The sequence below is a fragment of the Bombina bombina genome, chromosome 2 (assembly GCF_027579735.1).
Source record: "Bombina bombina isolate aBomBom1 chromosome 2, aBomBom1.pri, whole genome shotgun sequence".
Classification (NCBI taxonomy): domain Eukaryota; kingdom Metazoa; phylum Chordata; class Amphibia; order Anura; family Bombinatoridae; genus Bombina; species Bombina bombina.
Window position 1 is genome coordinate 269,654,903 of NC_069500.1, and position 19,096 is coordinate 269,673,998.

Genomic DNA, 19,096 nt, shown 5'->3' on the forward strand with positions numbered 1-19,096 from the left:
AGCATGAAGATACATCAGATGGAAGATCAGGAGAAAAGAAGATGGAAGAAGAGGACAGCCCCAGAGGAGTACTACCATGGACCCATGGCTGCCCTTCTAAGGAGCCAGATTCAAGTTTGGTGAATACCAACATTTGGTGTTTAGCGGTAGGTTTTTTTTGGGTGTTTTTTTAGTTTTAGGATAGGGTTTTTTCGCACAAAAGAGCCTAATAACCTATGCCCTTTTCAGGGCATCTTTTTTTAGGATAGGGTTTTTTTCCCCACAAAAGAGCCTAATCGCTGATGCCCTTTCATAGGGTTTCTTTTTTAGGATAGGTGGATAGGTTAATTTAAGGATTTTTATTTGAGGGGGTGAGGTGTCACTTTGTTTTTCGTACAGGGATTTGTTTTCTGCAAAAGAGATACACTTCTACTAGGGCACTGCCCGACAAATGCCCTGAAAACTTTTAGAGTAGGTTTTATTGTTAGTTTAGGGTTTATTTTAGGGATGGGCTTTTTTAAAGTTATATATAGGTCTTACTGGTTGAGTTTTCTTTTCTTTTTGGTTATTTGTTGTTTTTTTCTTGTAATTCTTGTGTTTATTTTGTAACTTAGCGAGTGTTAGGTTAGGGTCTTGAGGGAGAGTAGCTGTTAGGGGGTTAAGTAGTGTAGGGGTAGCTTGTGTTGGGGTATTGGAGGTTAGGGGGCTTAGTAGTATAGGGATAGTTTGTGGTGAAGGTTATATTGGTTTAGGGGCTAATAGGTATGGTTATTTCTTTTGGTGATATATTAAAAAGGGGTCCTTTACTTTACATTGTCAATGTAGGTGGCAATGCTACTTTGAATATTTCAGCAGTATCACCACCCATTGTTATGTATAGTAAAACGCCTCTTGGCGATGCTGCCTTTAAACACTGATGTCAGCCACTTGGAATATTTTAGAATACATTGCACCTTGTGGCACTTTTGATCATCATGCAAGATGATCTATGTCACATTAATAATAGTAAATTGCAATTGAGGTTTACAATTAAAATGGCCCATAGGAGGAAAACAGTTTGTAGCTTTTGATGAATCTCAAATAGTCCCTGGCAAGCTCATCTGTTGAAGATCTGCAGTTACTCTGTGGTAACATTTGATACAACAATGTAGTGTGACAATGGCAAATTATAGCACATTATAGACATAATAGCAGGTCACTAATTTGCTATTTGCTGTACATATGGCCCTGAATGTCTGATTTATTAGGGAGATTGATGCAGAGATAAATAAAGAACTAAGTCAACACTTTCAATACCAGCATATGTTTATATTTAACAGTAAAAAGAATACTTAATTATCCTGTATCAATAAATGGCTCAGGTTGAATGATGTTAAATTATTATTAAATCACCATAAAAAATAAATTTGCCAGTGTTATGGACATTACTACAATAACAGCATAAATAACTAGCCAATAATACAAATGCAGCTTCCGTTTGGCTGCACACATGTCCATATATACAACAAAAATAGTCACCTGTAAACTGGCATGGCAAGGAAATGAAAACATGCATCACATCATGACTAGGCTCATTGTAACGGAGAAACATAGCAACATAGATTTTGATGGCAGATAACAATATAACCATAGGCTCAACAAGTCTGCTCAATGTTTCCTCAAAGTATAAACATATAATTTGAAAAAAAATTTACACTCTTTGTACTGTATGCTAAATTGGCTTTTCTATACTGTATATCAATGGTTCCCTGGGGGCAGTGGGATTACTAAGGGAAGCACTGATAAGCATGAGAGATGGAAGGGGCGCTGGGATTACCTTAGGGGGTACTAGTAGATAAGGAGTAGAAGAGGATGCTAGTGGGTCCCGGTCCCCTCAAGCTCAGTGATCATAATTAGTTGCCCGTTAGTCTAGATGTCTAAAGCAAAAAAACTATCTTCCTTTGTATTCAACATTTTACCTCTCTCTGCTTTTAAGGTTTTTCCTTTTGTAACTTAGGTTTATTCTCAATTAATACTATTTCTGATTGCAATTAATTGCAACCACTTGCACAGAATGGTTGCATTGTTTGTTTTATCAGTGCTGCACAGTAGCACATTTTGTTAATATTAACTGCACAGATTGGAATAACTGTGTAGTAGCAGGAAACATAGCAAAAGGCCTGTTGTGCCTGCCTGAGTAGCTTTGCACACACCTAAGATAGGTTTGTAGTCTTCTCTTGCCAGAAATAAACTTTGCAGTGTGTGCTACATAACACTTTGCTAAGTAGAATACATATTCCACAAAGTTTATTGCTGCAGTTTTACAACTATGCTCCAGATTTCTAAACATGGTGATTTTAGACTCCTACTAAGTGACACTGAGAATCTGGTATCACTTTATCAAGACCATCATTAGAAATGTGCAACGCTAAAAAAATCATTTTGTTTAGTTTTTATTAGTAAAATAAATAATTTAGTTTCGGCAATTTAGTTTAGTTAAGTTTTAAAAAAAATTGTTTTGTTAAATTGTTTTTTCTGATCTGTTCGTTTTTTCGGATCTATTCTTTATTCATATGCCTTATTCTATTCTGAAGTTTCGAATAGAATAATGCATATGAATAAAGAATGGATCCGAAAAGATCCGAAAAAATGAAAGGATCCGAAAAAAAAAGTTTTTACTACACATAACTAATGTGCTGGTGATTGCCGAAACAAAATTATCTAAAACCGTCGCCGCCGTGATCCACATCACTGACACTAACTAAAGCTATTAACCCCTAAACCGTCGCCCCCCCCACATAGTTAACACTAACTAAACCTATTAACCCCTAAACCGGAGTTCGCCAACATCGCTGGCACTAACTAAATCACTAAATAAAATTATTAACCCCTAAACATCCCCGACATCGCCGACACTAACTAAACCTATTAACCCTTAAATCGCCATTCCCAAACTTTGCTGACACTAACGAAAACACTAAATAAACCTATTAACCCCTAAACCGCCGTTGCCAAACATCTCCAACACAAATTAAACCTATTAACCCCTAGACCGCAGTTCCCCGACACTAACTAAACCTATTAACCCCTAAACCGCCAAGCGCACACATCAATAACACTAACTAAACATTACTAAAAATAAAAAAAATAAAAATTACTAAAAAAATATAGCTACAATAACAAAAAATAATAAACACTAAAATTACAAAAAAAACTAAAAAAAAACTACCATTACAAAAAATAACAAATGAAATTATCCAAATTTTTTTAATTATTCCTATTCTAATACCTTGTTTTAAAAAATAAACCCACCCTAAAATGAAAAACCTAATCTATAATAAACTACCAAGGGCCCTAAAAAGGTCTTTTTGTAGGGCATTGCCCTAAAGCTAACAGTTCTTTTGCAAAAAAAATAAAAACCAACACCCCCTAACAGTGCAAAAGGGGTACCTTACATTGAATCCTCAGTGTGCTGTGGATGATCGCATGAAGAGGATCTCCACATTAGACTGATGGACCTCTGCCTGGACCTCCGCCTCCGCATATCCACTAACCGTTCCGCCTCCGCTGGGATGAAGATAGAAGATGCCGGTCCTGCAATGGATACAGATGGAGCCGCCTGGATCAAGATGCTTCGCCGCTGGGATGACGATCTTTCGCCAGACTTCAGCAACTGTGAGTACTGATTTTGGGATTAGTGTTAGGTATTTTTTTTTGTTTTTTTTTTGGGGGGGGGTGTTTTTTTTTTTTAAATTAAGGCTTTTTTTTATTTTAATGGCCGAAAAAGAGCTGAATGCCCTTTTAAGGGCAGTAAAAGAGCTGAATGCCCTTTTAAGGGCAATGCCCATACAAATGCCTTTTTTCAGGGCAATGGGTAGATTAGGTTTTTTTTGTTAGGTTTTTTTAGTTTGGGGGTTTGGGGGTTTGTAATGTTAGGGTGTGTTTGTTTTTATTTTTTTGCAAAAGAGCGGTTAACTTTAGGGCAATGCCTTACAAAAGTTTTTTTATTTTTAGTAATTTTAGTGTTTATTATTTTTTGTTATTGTAGTTTGAATTTTTTAGTAATGTTAGTTTTTTTTATTTTTAGTAATGTTAGGTTTTTTATTTTTAGTAATGTTAGGTTTTATTAGTTTAAGCTTAGGTTTTATTTTTATTTCAAAGGTAAGTTTGTATTTATATTTAAATAGGTATTTAGTTAATAATTGTAACTTTTATTTAGGTCTATTTTAATTATGTTAAAGTTAGGGGGTGTTAGGTTTAGGGGTTACTAGTTTAATTTAGGTTGTTGCGATGTGGGGGCTGGCAGTTTAGGGGTTAATAGGTTTAGTTAGTGTTGGCAATGTTTGGGAACAGCGGTTTAGGGGTTAATAGTTTTATTTAGTGTTTCAGTTCGTGTCGGGCGATGTCGGGGAACCTCGGTTTAGGTGATAATAGGTTTAGTTAGTGTTGGCGATGTTTGGGAACGGTGGTTTAGGGGTTAATAGGTTTAGTTAGTGTCGGCAATGTCCAGGAACGGCGTAACTTTAATTTAGGTCTATTTTAATTATGTTAAAGTTAGGGGGTATTAGGTTTAAGGGTTACTAGTTTAATTTAGGTTGTTGCGATGTGGGGGCCGGCAGTTTAGGGGTTAATAGGTTTAGTTAGTGTTGGCAATGTTTGGGAACAGCGGTTTAGGGGTTAATAGTTTTATTTAGTGTTTCAGTTCGTGTCGGGCGATGTCGGGGAACTGTGGTTTAGGTGATAATAGGTTTAGTTAGTGTTGGCGATGTTTGGGAACGGCGGTTTAGGGGTTAATAGGTTTAGTTAGTGTCAGCAATGTCTGGGAACTGCGGTTTAGGGGTTGATAGGTTTAGTTAGCATCGGCAATGTCGGGGAATGGCGGTTTAGGGGATTAATTGCTTTATTTAGTGATTTAGTTGGTGTTGGTGATGTCGGGGAATGGCGATTTAGGGGTAAATAGCTTTATTTAGTGATTTAGTTAGTGTCGGCGATGTCGGGGAAGTATGGTTTAGATTAGGACAATGAAAAATTCAGAATATGAATAATGGGTACGGAAATTCGGAAACTGATTTATTAATTTTCGGAATTTTATGTTATGGTGCCGATTCGGAAATTCGGATGCATTCGAATCTCCCAATCAGCATAAAATCGTCCGAAAACTAAATTCAGCCGGAACGAAACGCACATGTCTATCTATCATAATAAAACAATTTTGTGAAGTAATATCTAAATGCAGAGTGACTATCAACTTCAAAAAGCTTCTATCACAATATCAAGATAATACAATTTTAATTAATGAAACACAAAAAAAAATATATTTGCATACATGTGTCATATTTTTAAGGGTAAGCAAGGTGGGGGGGGGGGGTGAGGATGAGTTTATGGAACCAAGGGGGCAGTGGCTGTAAAATGTTTTAGAACCACTGCTGTATATCAATAAAAAAAGTTTATACAGAGATCTTGTTTGTCCAGTTAATATAAATTAATATTATAATGAGCAAAACTTTATGGAAAGCTTTTATGCATCATTATCTGTGTTATCACTTGTTATAAAATGTCTTATTTGAGCTATAACTGATTTTGAATTGTATATTGTAGATTTTAATGTTATTTGTTAAAATATGTTAATATATACTGATAATGAAAATGATAAATTGCTTACTGTATTGTAAAATTGTGTATGATCACATGATTTAATTTGAAAATTTCTGTCAATTAACTTTTAGATAAAATTAAAGGAGATTTTTGAAACACCTACAGAAATTAGCCTTGTTCTTGAATTAGTGACTGGAGGAGAATTATTTGACAGGTGAGTAATCGTTAATTTACAGAAAATATCGTAGGATGCACAATTTTACTGAGTAATCTGTTATTGGCACAACAAACTTTTAGGATGCACATATTAAAATAGTATTAAAGTTGTTTTTAGGACTAGAATACAAATGGTGCGCTGTTGTTAGCGCAGGACACATTAAGCAATATTGTAACCACGCTAATGAGCTTGCAAATTACAGGTTGAAAGTAAATGGTTGCGCTCGAGCAGAAACAAAATTTGAGCTCACCAGATTAACATGATTGAAGACCTAGGGGCTGATTTAGTGCGAGCGGATATGATACAATGTAACGTATCATGTCTGCCGCACATCGATAAATACCGACAGCATACACTGTTGGTATTTATCATTGCCCAAGCAGTTCTTGTGTGTCTCTTTATTAGAATACAACCAGAAATTCAAGAAATAAAGGAAGCAGTGCTAAAAAGCAGTTGAGGTAAAACTAAAAATTAATAACCAATTTAATTTAAAGAAAAAAAAAAAAAAGTTCAAAACATCATATTTAAAAAGTCAAATGTAAAAAATCTGGCTCTCTTAAATAACAAGTTCACTAAACTTTAATTGGGACCAAGTGGTAAAAAAGAGTAAAAAATAAAAAATCACAAAAATTAAAAGTCCATTTGTTTCTCTATAGAGAGTCCCATCAAAAATAATAAAGTTAATAGCTGGGGAAAAAGTGGTTGTAGATGTTAAAACCCATATAGATCACTTGATTTTGGGTTATCAGCAATAATAGTTAAGATGATATGTAAATAGTGTTAGTCCATCTTAAATAGGTGATTTCTAATGGTTTACACTCTCTGTAATGTTACTTCCCTTTATGTAGTCTTATTAACGTATTATGTCAAGCCGTTTCAATGTTCCACTATCTCTGTGTTTGTTGTTTGGTAACTATCTTAATCCACTCTCTGTGTGTTAACAGGTATCCCGTTTTAGTTGAATGTGTCTGCTTGTCAGTATTTCTTACTGTGAGATCACAGCTGAACTCCTGTTGGTCTTTGTGCATGTGTTTCTCTAAAATGCAGGTTGATTTTGTAGTGAATTTCAACTGGGGGTGTAGCTGAGAATGCCTTTTCAGTGGTTCTCTACCTTCTGTTGCCTCTATTTTCTTAAAGTACATTTTGGTTTTAAAACTTTCTTCCTCTAAATAGATTTCAATATCTTGGAAGTGTATTTTCTGGTTGCTCCATTCTGCACTGAAGTTTAGACCATAATTGTTGGTATTTAGATCTTCCAAAAAAAGTAGAGGAAGAAAGTTTGAAAACCAAAATATACTTTATGAAAACAGTCACAAATAACTACATCAACTATTCTAGCTGTCATTTAGACACTTGGAAAGAAAATATACTGTACCTAAGGGTCAATTTTTAAGACTTAGAACGAATTGCACTTACATAAAAGAATATGACATTCAGTCAGCATTACTGGAAGATAGATTTAAAGAAAGGGGATATGATAAGTCAAAAATTGAAAATACAAATCAAATAGTTCAATCTTTGAAGAGAGAAGATCTTCTGAAAGATAAAGATAAATGTGTAAATCAAATAGACAGACACAATGACAAACAAAGGGGAAAGAAAAGCAAGAATTTTATAAATGAATGGAATGTTCCCATTTATAAAGGGAGGACCCCTATGTGTAAAATTCTTTTACAGAAAGGCAAGAAACCTCAAAATCATTTTGGCCCGAGTGAATTCAAAAGGAAATCTATGAATAAAAAACAAATAAATCTAGAAGTTGAAACACTTCAAGGTTTCTTCCCATGCTCTGACTGCAAATCATGTAAATCCAGTAATAAAACCAAAACAGTGAAGATAACCAAAACGGGTTGGACCTATAAAATAAAAGACACCATTAGATGTTCAGACAAGAATATAATTTACTTGTTACAGTGCTCGTGTGCCCTTTAATATGTAGGGCAAACAAGTTGACAACTGAACGACAGGATAAGGGAACATATATAGCAAATAGAAAAGGGTAAAGAAGAAACAGTATTATATAAACATGTCATAGAGATCCACAATAGAAACATAAAAGACATGACATTTTGTGGGATAAAGAAAGTTAACAAGATGATAGAAAAGGAGATTTTGAGAAAACCTTACTTTTGAAAAAGCCAGGTTCATTTATGAGTTTGACACTCTACACCCCTCAGGTCTAAATGCTGAACTAGACTTAAACATACTATGCTATGTAGAGAAAACTATGGGTTGTCATCATATAGCAAAGAACCCACAAATAGAAAATGAAGCTAGGTATAAGCAGTACAGTATATATTATTGTTGCATTATAAACTTAATATTAATCATTACCTTAATATACTCCTCATCTTTCATTGTAGAGTCATAAAGACTAGACCAGACTCATACAAAATAAATTCTGTTATCTATAAAAAATCATGGACCTCTGCCCTGAAGTACATAATTTAAAAACAAGGGAGGAAATTAGATACAGATTATAGCATGTAATTTAATCTCCACGCAAAGTCAATATTAAACACTGACACCTAGATTACGAGTTTTGCATTAGGAGGGGTGCAGTGCTACCGAGCAGTTTATGCTCACCGCTCATTTACAGACAGCGCTGGTATTATGGGTTTTTAGAAACCCAGCGTTAACCGCAAAAAAGTGAGCGAAGAGCAAAATTTAGCTCCACATCTCACCTCAATACCAGCGCTGCTTACGTTAGCGGTGAGCTGCTAAAACGTGCTCGTGCACGATTTCCCCATAGGAATCAATGGGGGAGAGCTGGCTGAAAAAAAATCTAACACCTGCAAAAAAGCAGCGTAAAGCTCCTAACGCAGCCCCATTGATTCCTATAAGGGAAATACTTTTTATGTCTACACCTAACACCCTAACATGAACCCGAGTCTAAACACCCCTAATCTTACACTTATTAACCCCTAATCTGCCGCCCCCGACATCGCTGACACCTGCATTATATTATTAACCCCTAATCTGCCGCTCCGGACACCACCGCCACCTACATTATATTTATTAACCCCTAATCTGCCGTCCCCAATGTCTCCGCAACCTAACTACATTTATTAACCCCTAATCTGCCGTCCACAATGTCGCCACCACTATATTAAATGTATTAACCCCTAAACCTAAGTCTAACCCTAACCCCCCTAACTTAAATATAATTACAATAAATCTAAATAAAAATACTACAATTACCTAAATAATTCCTTTTTAAAACTAAATACTTAACTATAAAATAAACCATAAGCTTGCTACAATATAACTAATAGTTACATTGTAGCTAGCTTAGGGTTTATTTTTATTTTACAGGCAACTTTGTATTTATTTTAACTAGGTACAATAGTTATTAAATAGTTATTAACTATTTAATAACTACCTAGTTAAAATAAATACAAATTTACCTGTAAAATAAAACCTAACCTAAGTTACAATTACACCTAACACTACACTATAATTAAATAAATTAACTAAATTAAATACAATTAATTACAATTAAATAAAACCCCCCCAATAAATTACAGAAAAAAATAAAATAATTGCAATATTTTTAAACTAATTACACCTACTCTAATCCCCCTAACAAAATAAAAAAGCCCCCCAAAATAAAAAAAGCCCTACCCTACACTAAATTACAAATAGCCCTTAAAAGGGCCTTTTGCGGGGCATTGCCCCAAAGTTATCAGCTCTTTTACCTGTAAAACAAAAAGTACAAATACCCCCCCAACATTAAAACCCACCACCCACACAACCAACTCTACTCTAAAACCCACCCAATCCCCCCTTAAAAAAAACTAACACTAACCCCTTGAAGATCACCCTACCGTGAGACATCTTCACGGATGGATGAAGATAGAAAATGCCGTCTGGATGAAGACTTCTGCCCATCTGGAGGACCTCTTCTGCCCGGCTTGGATGAAGACTTCTGCCCGTCTGGAGGACCACTTCTGCCTGGTTGGGTGAAGACGTCTCACTGTAGGGTGGTCTTCAAGGGGTTAGTGTTAGGTTTTTTTAAGGGGGGGATTGGGTGGGTTTTAGAGTAGGGTTGGTTGTGTGGGTGGTGGGTTTTAATGTTGGGGGGTTCTTTTATTTTACAGGTAAAAGAGCTGATTACTTTGGGGCAATGCCTCGCAAAAGGCCCTTTTAAGGGCTATTTGTAATTTAGTGTAGGGTATGGCTTTTTTTATTTTGTTAGGGGGATTAGAGTAGGTGTAATTATTTTAAAAATCTTGTAATTATTTTATTATTTTCTGTAATTTAGTGTTTTTTTCCGTACTTTAAATAATTTTATTTAATTGTAATTAATTGTATTTAATTTAGTTAATTTATTTAATTACACAGTAGTGTAGTGTTAGGTGTAATTGTAACTTAGGTTAGGTTTTATTTTACAGGTAAATTTGTATTTATTTTAACTAGGTAGTTATTAAATAGTTAATAACTATTTAATAACTATTTTACCTAGTTAAAATAAATACAAAGTTGCCTGTAAAATAAAAATAAACCCTAAGCTAGCTACAATGTAACTATTAGTTATATTGTAGCTAGTTTAGGGTTTATTTTATAGGTAAGTATTTAGTTTTAGGTAATTGTATTGTAGTAATTTTATTTAGATTTATTGTAATTATATTTAAGTTAGGGGGGGTTAGGGTTAGGGTTAGACTTTAGGGGTTAATACATTTAATATAGTGGCGGCGACGTTGTGGGTGGCAGATTAGGGGTTAATAAATGTAGGTAGGTGTCGGCGATGTTAGGGATGGCAGATTAGGGTTTAATAATATTTAACTAGTGTTTGCGATTCGGGAGTGCGGCGGTTTAGGGGTTAATATATTTATTATAGTGGCAGCGATGTCCGGTTCGGCAGATTAGGGGTTAAAAAATTTATTTTAGTGTTTGCGATGTGGGGGCCTCGGTTTAGGGGTTAATAGGTAGTTTATGAGTGTTAGTGTACTTTTTAGCACTTTAGGTAAGAGTTTTATGCTACGGCGTTGTAGTGTAAAACTCTTAACTACTGACTTTAAAATGCGGTACCAGGCTTGGCAGGAGAGGGTCTACCGCTCACTTTTTGGCAGACTCGTAATACCGGCGCTATGCAAGTCCCATAGAATTGACGTAAGTGGATTTGCGGTATTTCTGAGTCTGGCCAGAAAAGTGAGCGGTACACCTGTACCTGCAAGACTCGTAATACCAGCAGGCGTTAAAAAGTAGCGTTAGGACCGGCAAACGCTGCCTTTTAACCCTAACGCACAACTCATAATCTAGCCATAACTAAACATACTCCTTACTTTATAAAATAAAAATGCTTATTCATTTGGCAATATTTGAAGAACTTTATAATATCCAGAAATTACATCTGAATTTAAATATACATATAGGACGGATGATCAATAGCATGTTCAATGTGTACACATCATTGTTATTATTATGCTACATATTTTTTTTTTCTTAGAAAAGTTCAAAATATGTTGTTATGGGGACCAAGTGAATAGCTAAGATTAGTGGCCAAGTGGTTAGGTAGATAGTGGAGGAACTACATCTATAATTTATACATTTATTGAATAATGAAGACAACAGCTTATAAGATTGAATGAAAAAGAAACATTTCCAGTGTATGAAGGTTAGCCGAGTGGAAAGATAAAAGGTTTTTTGGTCAAATCAAATTCCACTGAGACCAGTGGTTCGATTTCAAGGAGGGAAGTAAAATGATCAAATCATTTGCTAATGATTTAAAAATTATATATCCAGCAATCTTTATTTTTAAACTAAAGAAATAAGGCAGCAACACTTCCTTGCATAAACTTCAACACACTACAAAGGAGTAATTGTAAATAGGGAAAAATATGAAACTTGTTTTTAAAAAAATATAAAAAATATATTGAAAGCCATGGAGTTAAAAAAATAAATTAAAAAATTACCCTACAAAAGGAGAGACCTAAGGCACTCTTGACAAAGGCTCCTAGAGCTGAAATACGTAGAGGCGTACCCTGGTTGGCGTTTTTTACAAAGTTTGGAACATTACACACAGCTGGCGTGGCAGGCTGGACGTATGCTGACAGCTGTAATTTACTACAATCAACCTGCATGTTAGAGAAATACATGCACAAAGACCAGCAGGAGTTCAGCTGTGATCTCGCAGTGAAAAATACTGACAAGCACACACACTGAACTAAAACTGGATACATGTTACACACTTGGGGGCCGATTTATTAAAGTGCGGACGGACATTATACAATGTAGCGCATCATGTCGGCCGCTCATCAATAAATGCCGACAGCATACGCTGTCGGCATTTATCATTGCACAAGCAGTTCTTTTGAACTGCTTGTGCAATGCCGCCCACTGCAGATTCGTGGCCAATTGGTCGCTAGGAGGGGATGTCAATCAGCCCGATCTTATAGGATCGGGCAGATTGATGTTCGTAGCCTCAGAGCAGGCGGACAAGTTATGGAGCAGCGGTCTTTAGACCGCTGCTTCATACCTGATGTTTCCGGGAGCCTGATAAGCAGCACAGTAAGAAATACTGACAAGCAGACACATTCAGCTAAAACTGGAGTGGATTAAAGGTAATTACCAAACAACATACACAGAGATTGTAGAACATTAAAACGGCTTGACAAAAGTTAATAAGACTACATAAGGGGAAGTAACATTACAGAGAGTGTAAACCATTAGTAATCACCTTTTTGTAATGGACTAACACTATTTACATATCATCTTAACTATTATTGCTGATAACCCAAAATCAAGAGATCTATATGGGTACTAACTTGCACATTATTGTCACCGCTCACTTTCCTACAGCGCTGGTATTACAGGTTTACAAAAACCCGACGTTATTAGGAAGTGAGCGTAAAGCAAAATTGAGCTCCATACTGCACTCCAATACCAGCGCTGCTGAAAGCTGCAGTGAGCTGGTTTTACGTGCTCGTACACGATTTCCCCATAGACATCAATGGGGAGAGCCGGCTGAAAAAAAAGTCTAACACCTGCAAAAAAAGCATAGTAAAGCTCCGTAACGCAGCCCCATTGATTCCTATGGGGAAACAAAATTTATGTTTACACCTAACACCCTAACATAAACCCTGAGTCTAAACACCCCTAATCTTACACTTATTAACCCCTAATCTGCTGCCCCGACATCGCCGACACCTAAATTATACTTATTAACCCCTAATCTGCTGCCCCCAACATCGCTGACACCTATATTATATTTATTAAATCCCTATTCTCCCGCCCCCACTGTCGCTGCAAACGACCTACACTTATTAACACCTAATTTGCCGCCCCCAACGTCGCCGCCACTGTAATAAACATATTAACCCCTAAACCGCAGCACTCCCACATAGCAAACACTAGTCAAATATTATTAACCCCTAATCTGCCGCCCCTAACATCGCCGTCACCTACATACATTTATTAACTCCTAATCTGCCGCCCCTAACATCACCACCACCTACATTATACTTATTAACCCCTAATCTTCTGCTCCGGACATCGCCGCAACCTACATTATATTTATTAACCCCTAATCTGCTGCCCCCAACATCACCGCCACCTACCTACATTTATTAACCCCTAATCTGCCGTCCCTAACGTCACTGCCACTATATTACATTTATTAACCCCTAAACCTAAGTCTAACCCTAACCCTAACACCCCCTAACTTAAATATAATTTAAATAAATCTAAATAAAATTACTATCATTAACTACATTATTCCTATTTAAAACTAAATACTTACCTGTAAAATAAACCATAAGCTTGCTACAATATAACTAATAGTTTGTATCTAGCTTAGGTTTTATTTTTATTTTACAGGCAAGTTTGTATTTATTTTACCTAGGTAGAATAGTTAGTAAATAGTTATTAACTATTTAATAACTACTTAGCTAAAATAAATACAAATTTACCTGTAAAATAAAACCTAACCTAAGTTACACTAACACCTAACACTACACTACAATTAAATAAATTCTCTAAATAAAATACAATTACCTAAATTACAAAATCAGCTCCAATCAGTTCCAATCAGACAATAGAATGTGAGCTCAATCCTATTGGCTGATTGGATCAGCCAATAGGATTGAAGATCAATTCTATTGGCTGATTGCATCAGCCAATAGGATTTTTTCACCTTTAATTCCGATTGGCTGATAAAATTCTATCAGCCAATCGGAATTCAAGGGACGCCATCTTAGATGACATCACTTAAAGGAACCTTCATTCAGGAAGAAGACTTCGATTGAAGAGGATGCTCCACGCCGGATGTCTTGAAGATGGAGCTGCTCTGTGTCGGAAGGATGAAGATAGAAGATGCCGTCTGGATGAAGATTTCTGCCTTTCTGGAGGACCACTGCAGAAGACTGGATGAAGACTTCTCCCGGCTTTGTTGAGGACTTCTTGCCGCTTTGATGAAGACTTCTTCTGGCTTCGTTAAAGATGGATGTCCGGTCTTCAAAACTGTAAGTGGATCTTTGGGGGTTAGTGTTAGGCTTTTTTAAAGGTTTATTGGGTGGGTTTTATTTTTAGCTTAGGGTTTAGGCAATTGAAAAAGAGCTAAATGCCCTTTTAAGGACAATGCTCATAAAAATGCCTTTTCAGGGCAATGGGGATCTTAGGTTTTTTTAGTTAGGATTTTATTTGGGGGGTTGGTTGTGTGGGTGGTGGGTTTTACTGTTGGGGGGTGTTTGTATTTTTTTTTTTTTACACATAAAAGAGCTTATTTTTTGGGGGCAATGCCCTGCAAAAGGCCCTTTTAAAGGCTATTGGTAGTTTAGTTTAGGCTAAGGGTTTTTTTTTATTTTGGGGGGCTTTTTTATTTTGATAGGGCTATTAGATTAGGTGTAATTGTTTTAATATCTGATAATGTCTTTTTATTTTGTGTAATTTAGTGTTTGTTTTTGTAATTTAGTTAATTTTATTTAATTTAGGTAATTTATTTAATTGTAGTGTAAGGTTAAGTGTTAGTGTAACTCAGGTTTGGTTTTATTTTACAGGTAAATTTGTATTTATTTTAGCTAGGTAGTTAGTAAATAGTTAATAAATATTTACTAACTATTCTACCTAGATAAAATAAATACATCTCCCAGTGGGAAGTACTCCGGTCCCATGACAGGTGGAGAGAACTCGAGCAGGCATCATTGCCGCCCAACGTTCTTCTCCGGGATGTTATTTGGATTCCACATCATAGTCGTAGAATGCTGTGCATAAACAATCTGGTTATTCTGGAGTGTCTATCAGTCTTGGATAGGCTTCAACACCGTTAGCTCATTGCTCCCCATCCCTCCCCCATAACTTCGGTAGCCGGCCTACTCACGAACTTACCTGATACCCACCCGAACACGTGGGCTCAATTAGGGGTTATTAAAGTTTCAGATTTCTGGTCCACCACAAAACCAGACGAGTTCATAACCTTATCACAACTAAACCAGCAGGTAATCATTCCTCAGTTCCTCAATTTTGAACTTTGCAGGATCCAGAGTTTCCTAAGAAGCTGGAACTTTCTTCCACCTGCTTCCCGCCCCCTTACTCCATGGAAGTCTATCTGGCAAGGCGGGCGCAAGCTTATCCGACCATTGTCAAGACACTACGTCCTTTTGGACGGCACCACCGACTGTGGCTCCTCATCTCTTGAGATGGGATACTCTCCTGGGTACTGACACCCCTATTGAAATGTGGCAACGGGCCATCCAGTTAACTAAGAAGACTCTTCATTGTGTAACAATATTTGAGACGTATTACAAGGTGCTCTCTCACTGGTACTTTGTCCCAACACGACTGTCTAAGATGTTCCCTGGATCATCTCCTCTGTGCTGGAGAGGTTGTGGTTTACGCGGTAGCTTGCTACACATCTGGTGGGAATGCCCTGCCATTAAACCACTATGGGAAAGAGGAATACGTACCCTTTTAGATTATGGCATTAGAGTTTCTGCTGATCCGGCGCTTGCCCTCATTCACTTAGATTTACACAATCTACCCAGACACCAGAGTCTTTTCGGTGTCTACCTCCTGGCCTCAATCAAGACCAACATAGCTAAGGCTTGGAAAAGGGATGTTCCCCCTAGCTGGCAAGATATTATCCATACAATGGCCTATCTGTACACCATGGAAAAGCCAATATACTTTGACCTTAATAGGTCTGACCTGTTTGAGATGGCCTGGGCCGACTGGAAGAATGACCACAACACTTTTTGGCACCCACAGGCTCTGACGACTGACGCCTAACCTGACAGTTAACAACCTGACTACTCTAGCTAATAGGTACCGTATGCAGGTGCCTAGAAACACTGACGATAATACATTCCCCCCCCCCTCACATATGAACCCCTCCCCCCCCCCACCTTTGTTTTTCTACACTCAAAACATACCAGCTAAAGTGCCCTGCTGTATTCTTATTTATTTTTTATTTTTCAAATATGCGGAACTTTCTGTGATGGGTTCTATGACCCAATAATCTGATCATTTCCATTACTGAAAAAGGGGTCCTGCGAGTTATATATTTACAAAACCTTTAATAAAAACATTTAAAAATAAATAAATAAATAAATAAATAAATACAAACTTGCCTGTAAAATAAAAATAAACCCTAAGCTATAACTATTAGTTATATTGTAGCTAGCTTAGGGTTTATATTATAGGTAAGTATTTAGTTTTAAATAGGAATTATTTAGTTAATGATAGGAATTTTTATTTAGATTTCTTTTAATTATATTTAAGTTAGGGGGTGTTAGAGTTAGGGTTAGGTTTAGGGGTTAATATCTTTAGTATAGTGGCGGCGACGACGTTGGGGACGGGAGATTAGGGGTTAATAACTGTAATGTAGGTTTGCGGCGATGTTAGGGACAGAAGATTAGGGGTTAATAATATTTAACTAGTGTTTGCAATGCGGGAGTGCGGCAGTTTAGGGGTTAATATGTTTATTCTAGTGGCGGCGATGTCCGGAGCGGCAGATTAGAGTTTAATAATTTTATTTTAGTGTTTGCAATGCGGGAGGACCTCAGTTTAGGGGTTAATAGGTAGTTTATGGGTGTTAGTGTACATTTTAACACTTTAGTTATGAGTTTTATGCTACAGCTTTGTAGCGTAAAACTCATAACTACTGACATTAGATTGCGTTATGAATCTTGCGGGATAGGCTGTACCGCTCACTTTTTGGCCCTCCAAAAAAAACTTGTAATACCGGCGCTATGGAAGTCCCATTGAAAAAAGACTTTACGCAAATTGCGTAAGTTAATTTGCGTTACGGCCAAAAAAGTGTGCAGTGCCCCTAAACTTGCAAGACTCGTAATACCAGCGGTAGTGAAAAAGCAGCATTATGAGCCTTAATGCTGCTTTTTCACCCATACTGCTAAACTCATAATCTAGCCGTTTATTATTTTTGATTGGACTCTATAGAGAAACAAATGGACTTTTAATTTTTGAAATTTTTGAGATTTTTTATTTTTTTTACTCTTTTTGTACCACTTGGTCCCATATGGTATTAACTTTTTTACATATGACTTTTTAAATATGATGTGTATTAATAAATGATGTTTTGAACTTTATTATTTTATTTTGTTCTTTAAATGAAATTTTTTATTAATTTTTAGTTTAACCTCAATTGCTTTTTAGCGCTGCTTCTTTTATTTCTTGAATTTCTAATTTTATAGTGTGTATCATGATACTTTATTTCTACCATAAATTAGAATACAACCAGAAAATACAGGATATTTGTATGCAGTATTGAAAAAAAAAAAAAAAAAATCAGAAAAAACAGCTTCTATAGGCTAAAGTGGCAAGTATATAGTGTGACCTCCTCTTACACTTGAACAATAGCAGGAACCTGGCTCTCGTAAAGTGGAAAATATACTGTATATATATATATATATATATATATATATATATATATATATATATATTAGTTTTTCATTCGATATATAGGCATAGATAGATATTTTACAAAAAAAAAAATATACAGTATATAGAAATAAATGTTTTAAAATAAAAAGAACATTCAACAGCTGTGCTTCAGTTTTTTATGCGCACTGGAGTTGCTTATTCAACAGCTATGTTTCAGACTTTATTATGCAAGCTGGAGTAACATATTCAACAGCTGTGTTAATGAAACTTATAAAGGGCTAGAGTACAAGTGGTGCACTAATGATAGCATGGAACAAAATATATAAAAAAACATTTAAAAATAAAGTACTACACTCATTTATAAATTTTTAAATTAAAGTTTTAATATTTATACAAAGGTTTTAAGAGGGATAACAATGGATATGATATATGGCACATATCTAAATATGTGTATGAGTACATGTCTATATATGTGTATATATCTCTATACATGTGTATATATACTATATATACTTTACAAACAAAATCATACATATATATATATATATATATATATATATATATATGTATACATTTTCTTCTAGTGAAGATAGTGAACATAGGAATGTGAAGTATTCCTAACACACCTTCGGCTTTAGCGCAGTTGATTTACTGCAGTGTCGGGTTATCGCGTGAGATAAATATAAATTATTTTTTTTTACCAAGCCAGTTTTCACTGCGTTAGTTTTTTAACTTGAGCACAGTTAGCGCACGAGCAGGGAAAAGAAAAATTAGCACGCCTCTTGGAATCTAGGTCAAAATGTGTTTACTGGCCCTTCAAGTCATAAAGTTCCTCCTTAGTTATTAAGATTAAACACCCCTTTTTAGGAGAAGTATTTTTTGGGTCAACATCAAGCATTTATATTAGAAATTTATTTTCAAAGTAACTTTTCATTGCTTCTGGCTCACCGTTTAGAGTTGATTGTATATTGTATAAATTGTATAACTACATTAGCATTTCAGCACTTAATGTTGCCATATAAGCCATTCTTACTTCCCGCTTATTAAATCCAAACATAGCACAATTACGCAATTAAATCCCACAGGCATACAGCTCATGTCATTTACAGGTAATTATTTTCTTTAATTTTTTATTGCCTTTTCAGAACATAACCTTGAAGAACGTTTAAAAAATAAGTCTTATACAGAAAAATTTACATGAATAAAATATTTTTTTGTTTTAGCATAATATATTGTAAGAGAAAAAAAAGATAGCAGTGACTTTTATATGAGACAATGGAATACTTTAATTTCATGTGCGTTACTCATATTATCAACTAAATTATGGTTTTAAAATGTTGATCTAATTGCACTATTAAGAAAGTTTATAAAAAACTATAAAGAAAGACGGAGAAAGAGTACAGAAAAAAATCAAGTATAAAATACAGTAAATGCTAAAAAAAATAAAAAAAAATATTCATTTTATGTCTAGGAATTAAAGCCAAAATG

At 35.6% G+C, this 19,096-nt stretch overlaps 1 protein-coding gene across 1 annotated transcript in view; it reads left to right on the forward strand.

Moving 5' to 3' along the window:
• CAMK4 (calcium/calmodulin dependent protein kinase IV) overlaps positions 1–19,096 on the forward strand; it is a 489,303-nt gene that overhangs the window by 324,305 nt on the left and 145,902 nt on the right. Inside the window, exon 4 of the mRNA XM_053701539.1 lies at positions 5,685–5,767. Within this exon, the coding sequence (XP_053557514.1) occupies positions 5,685–5,767 (83 nt within the window). The remainder of the gene's footprint in view (positions 1–5,684; positions 5,768–19,096) is intronic.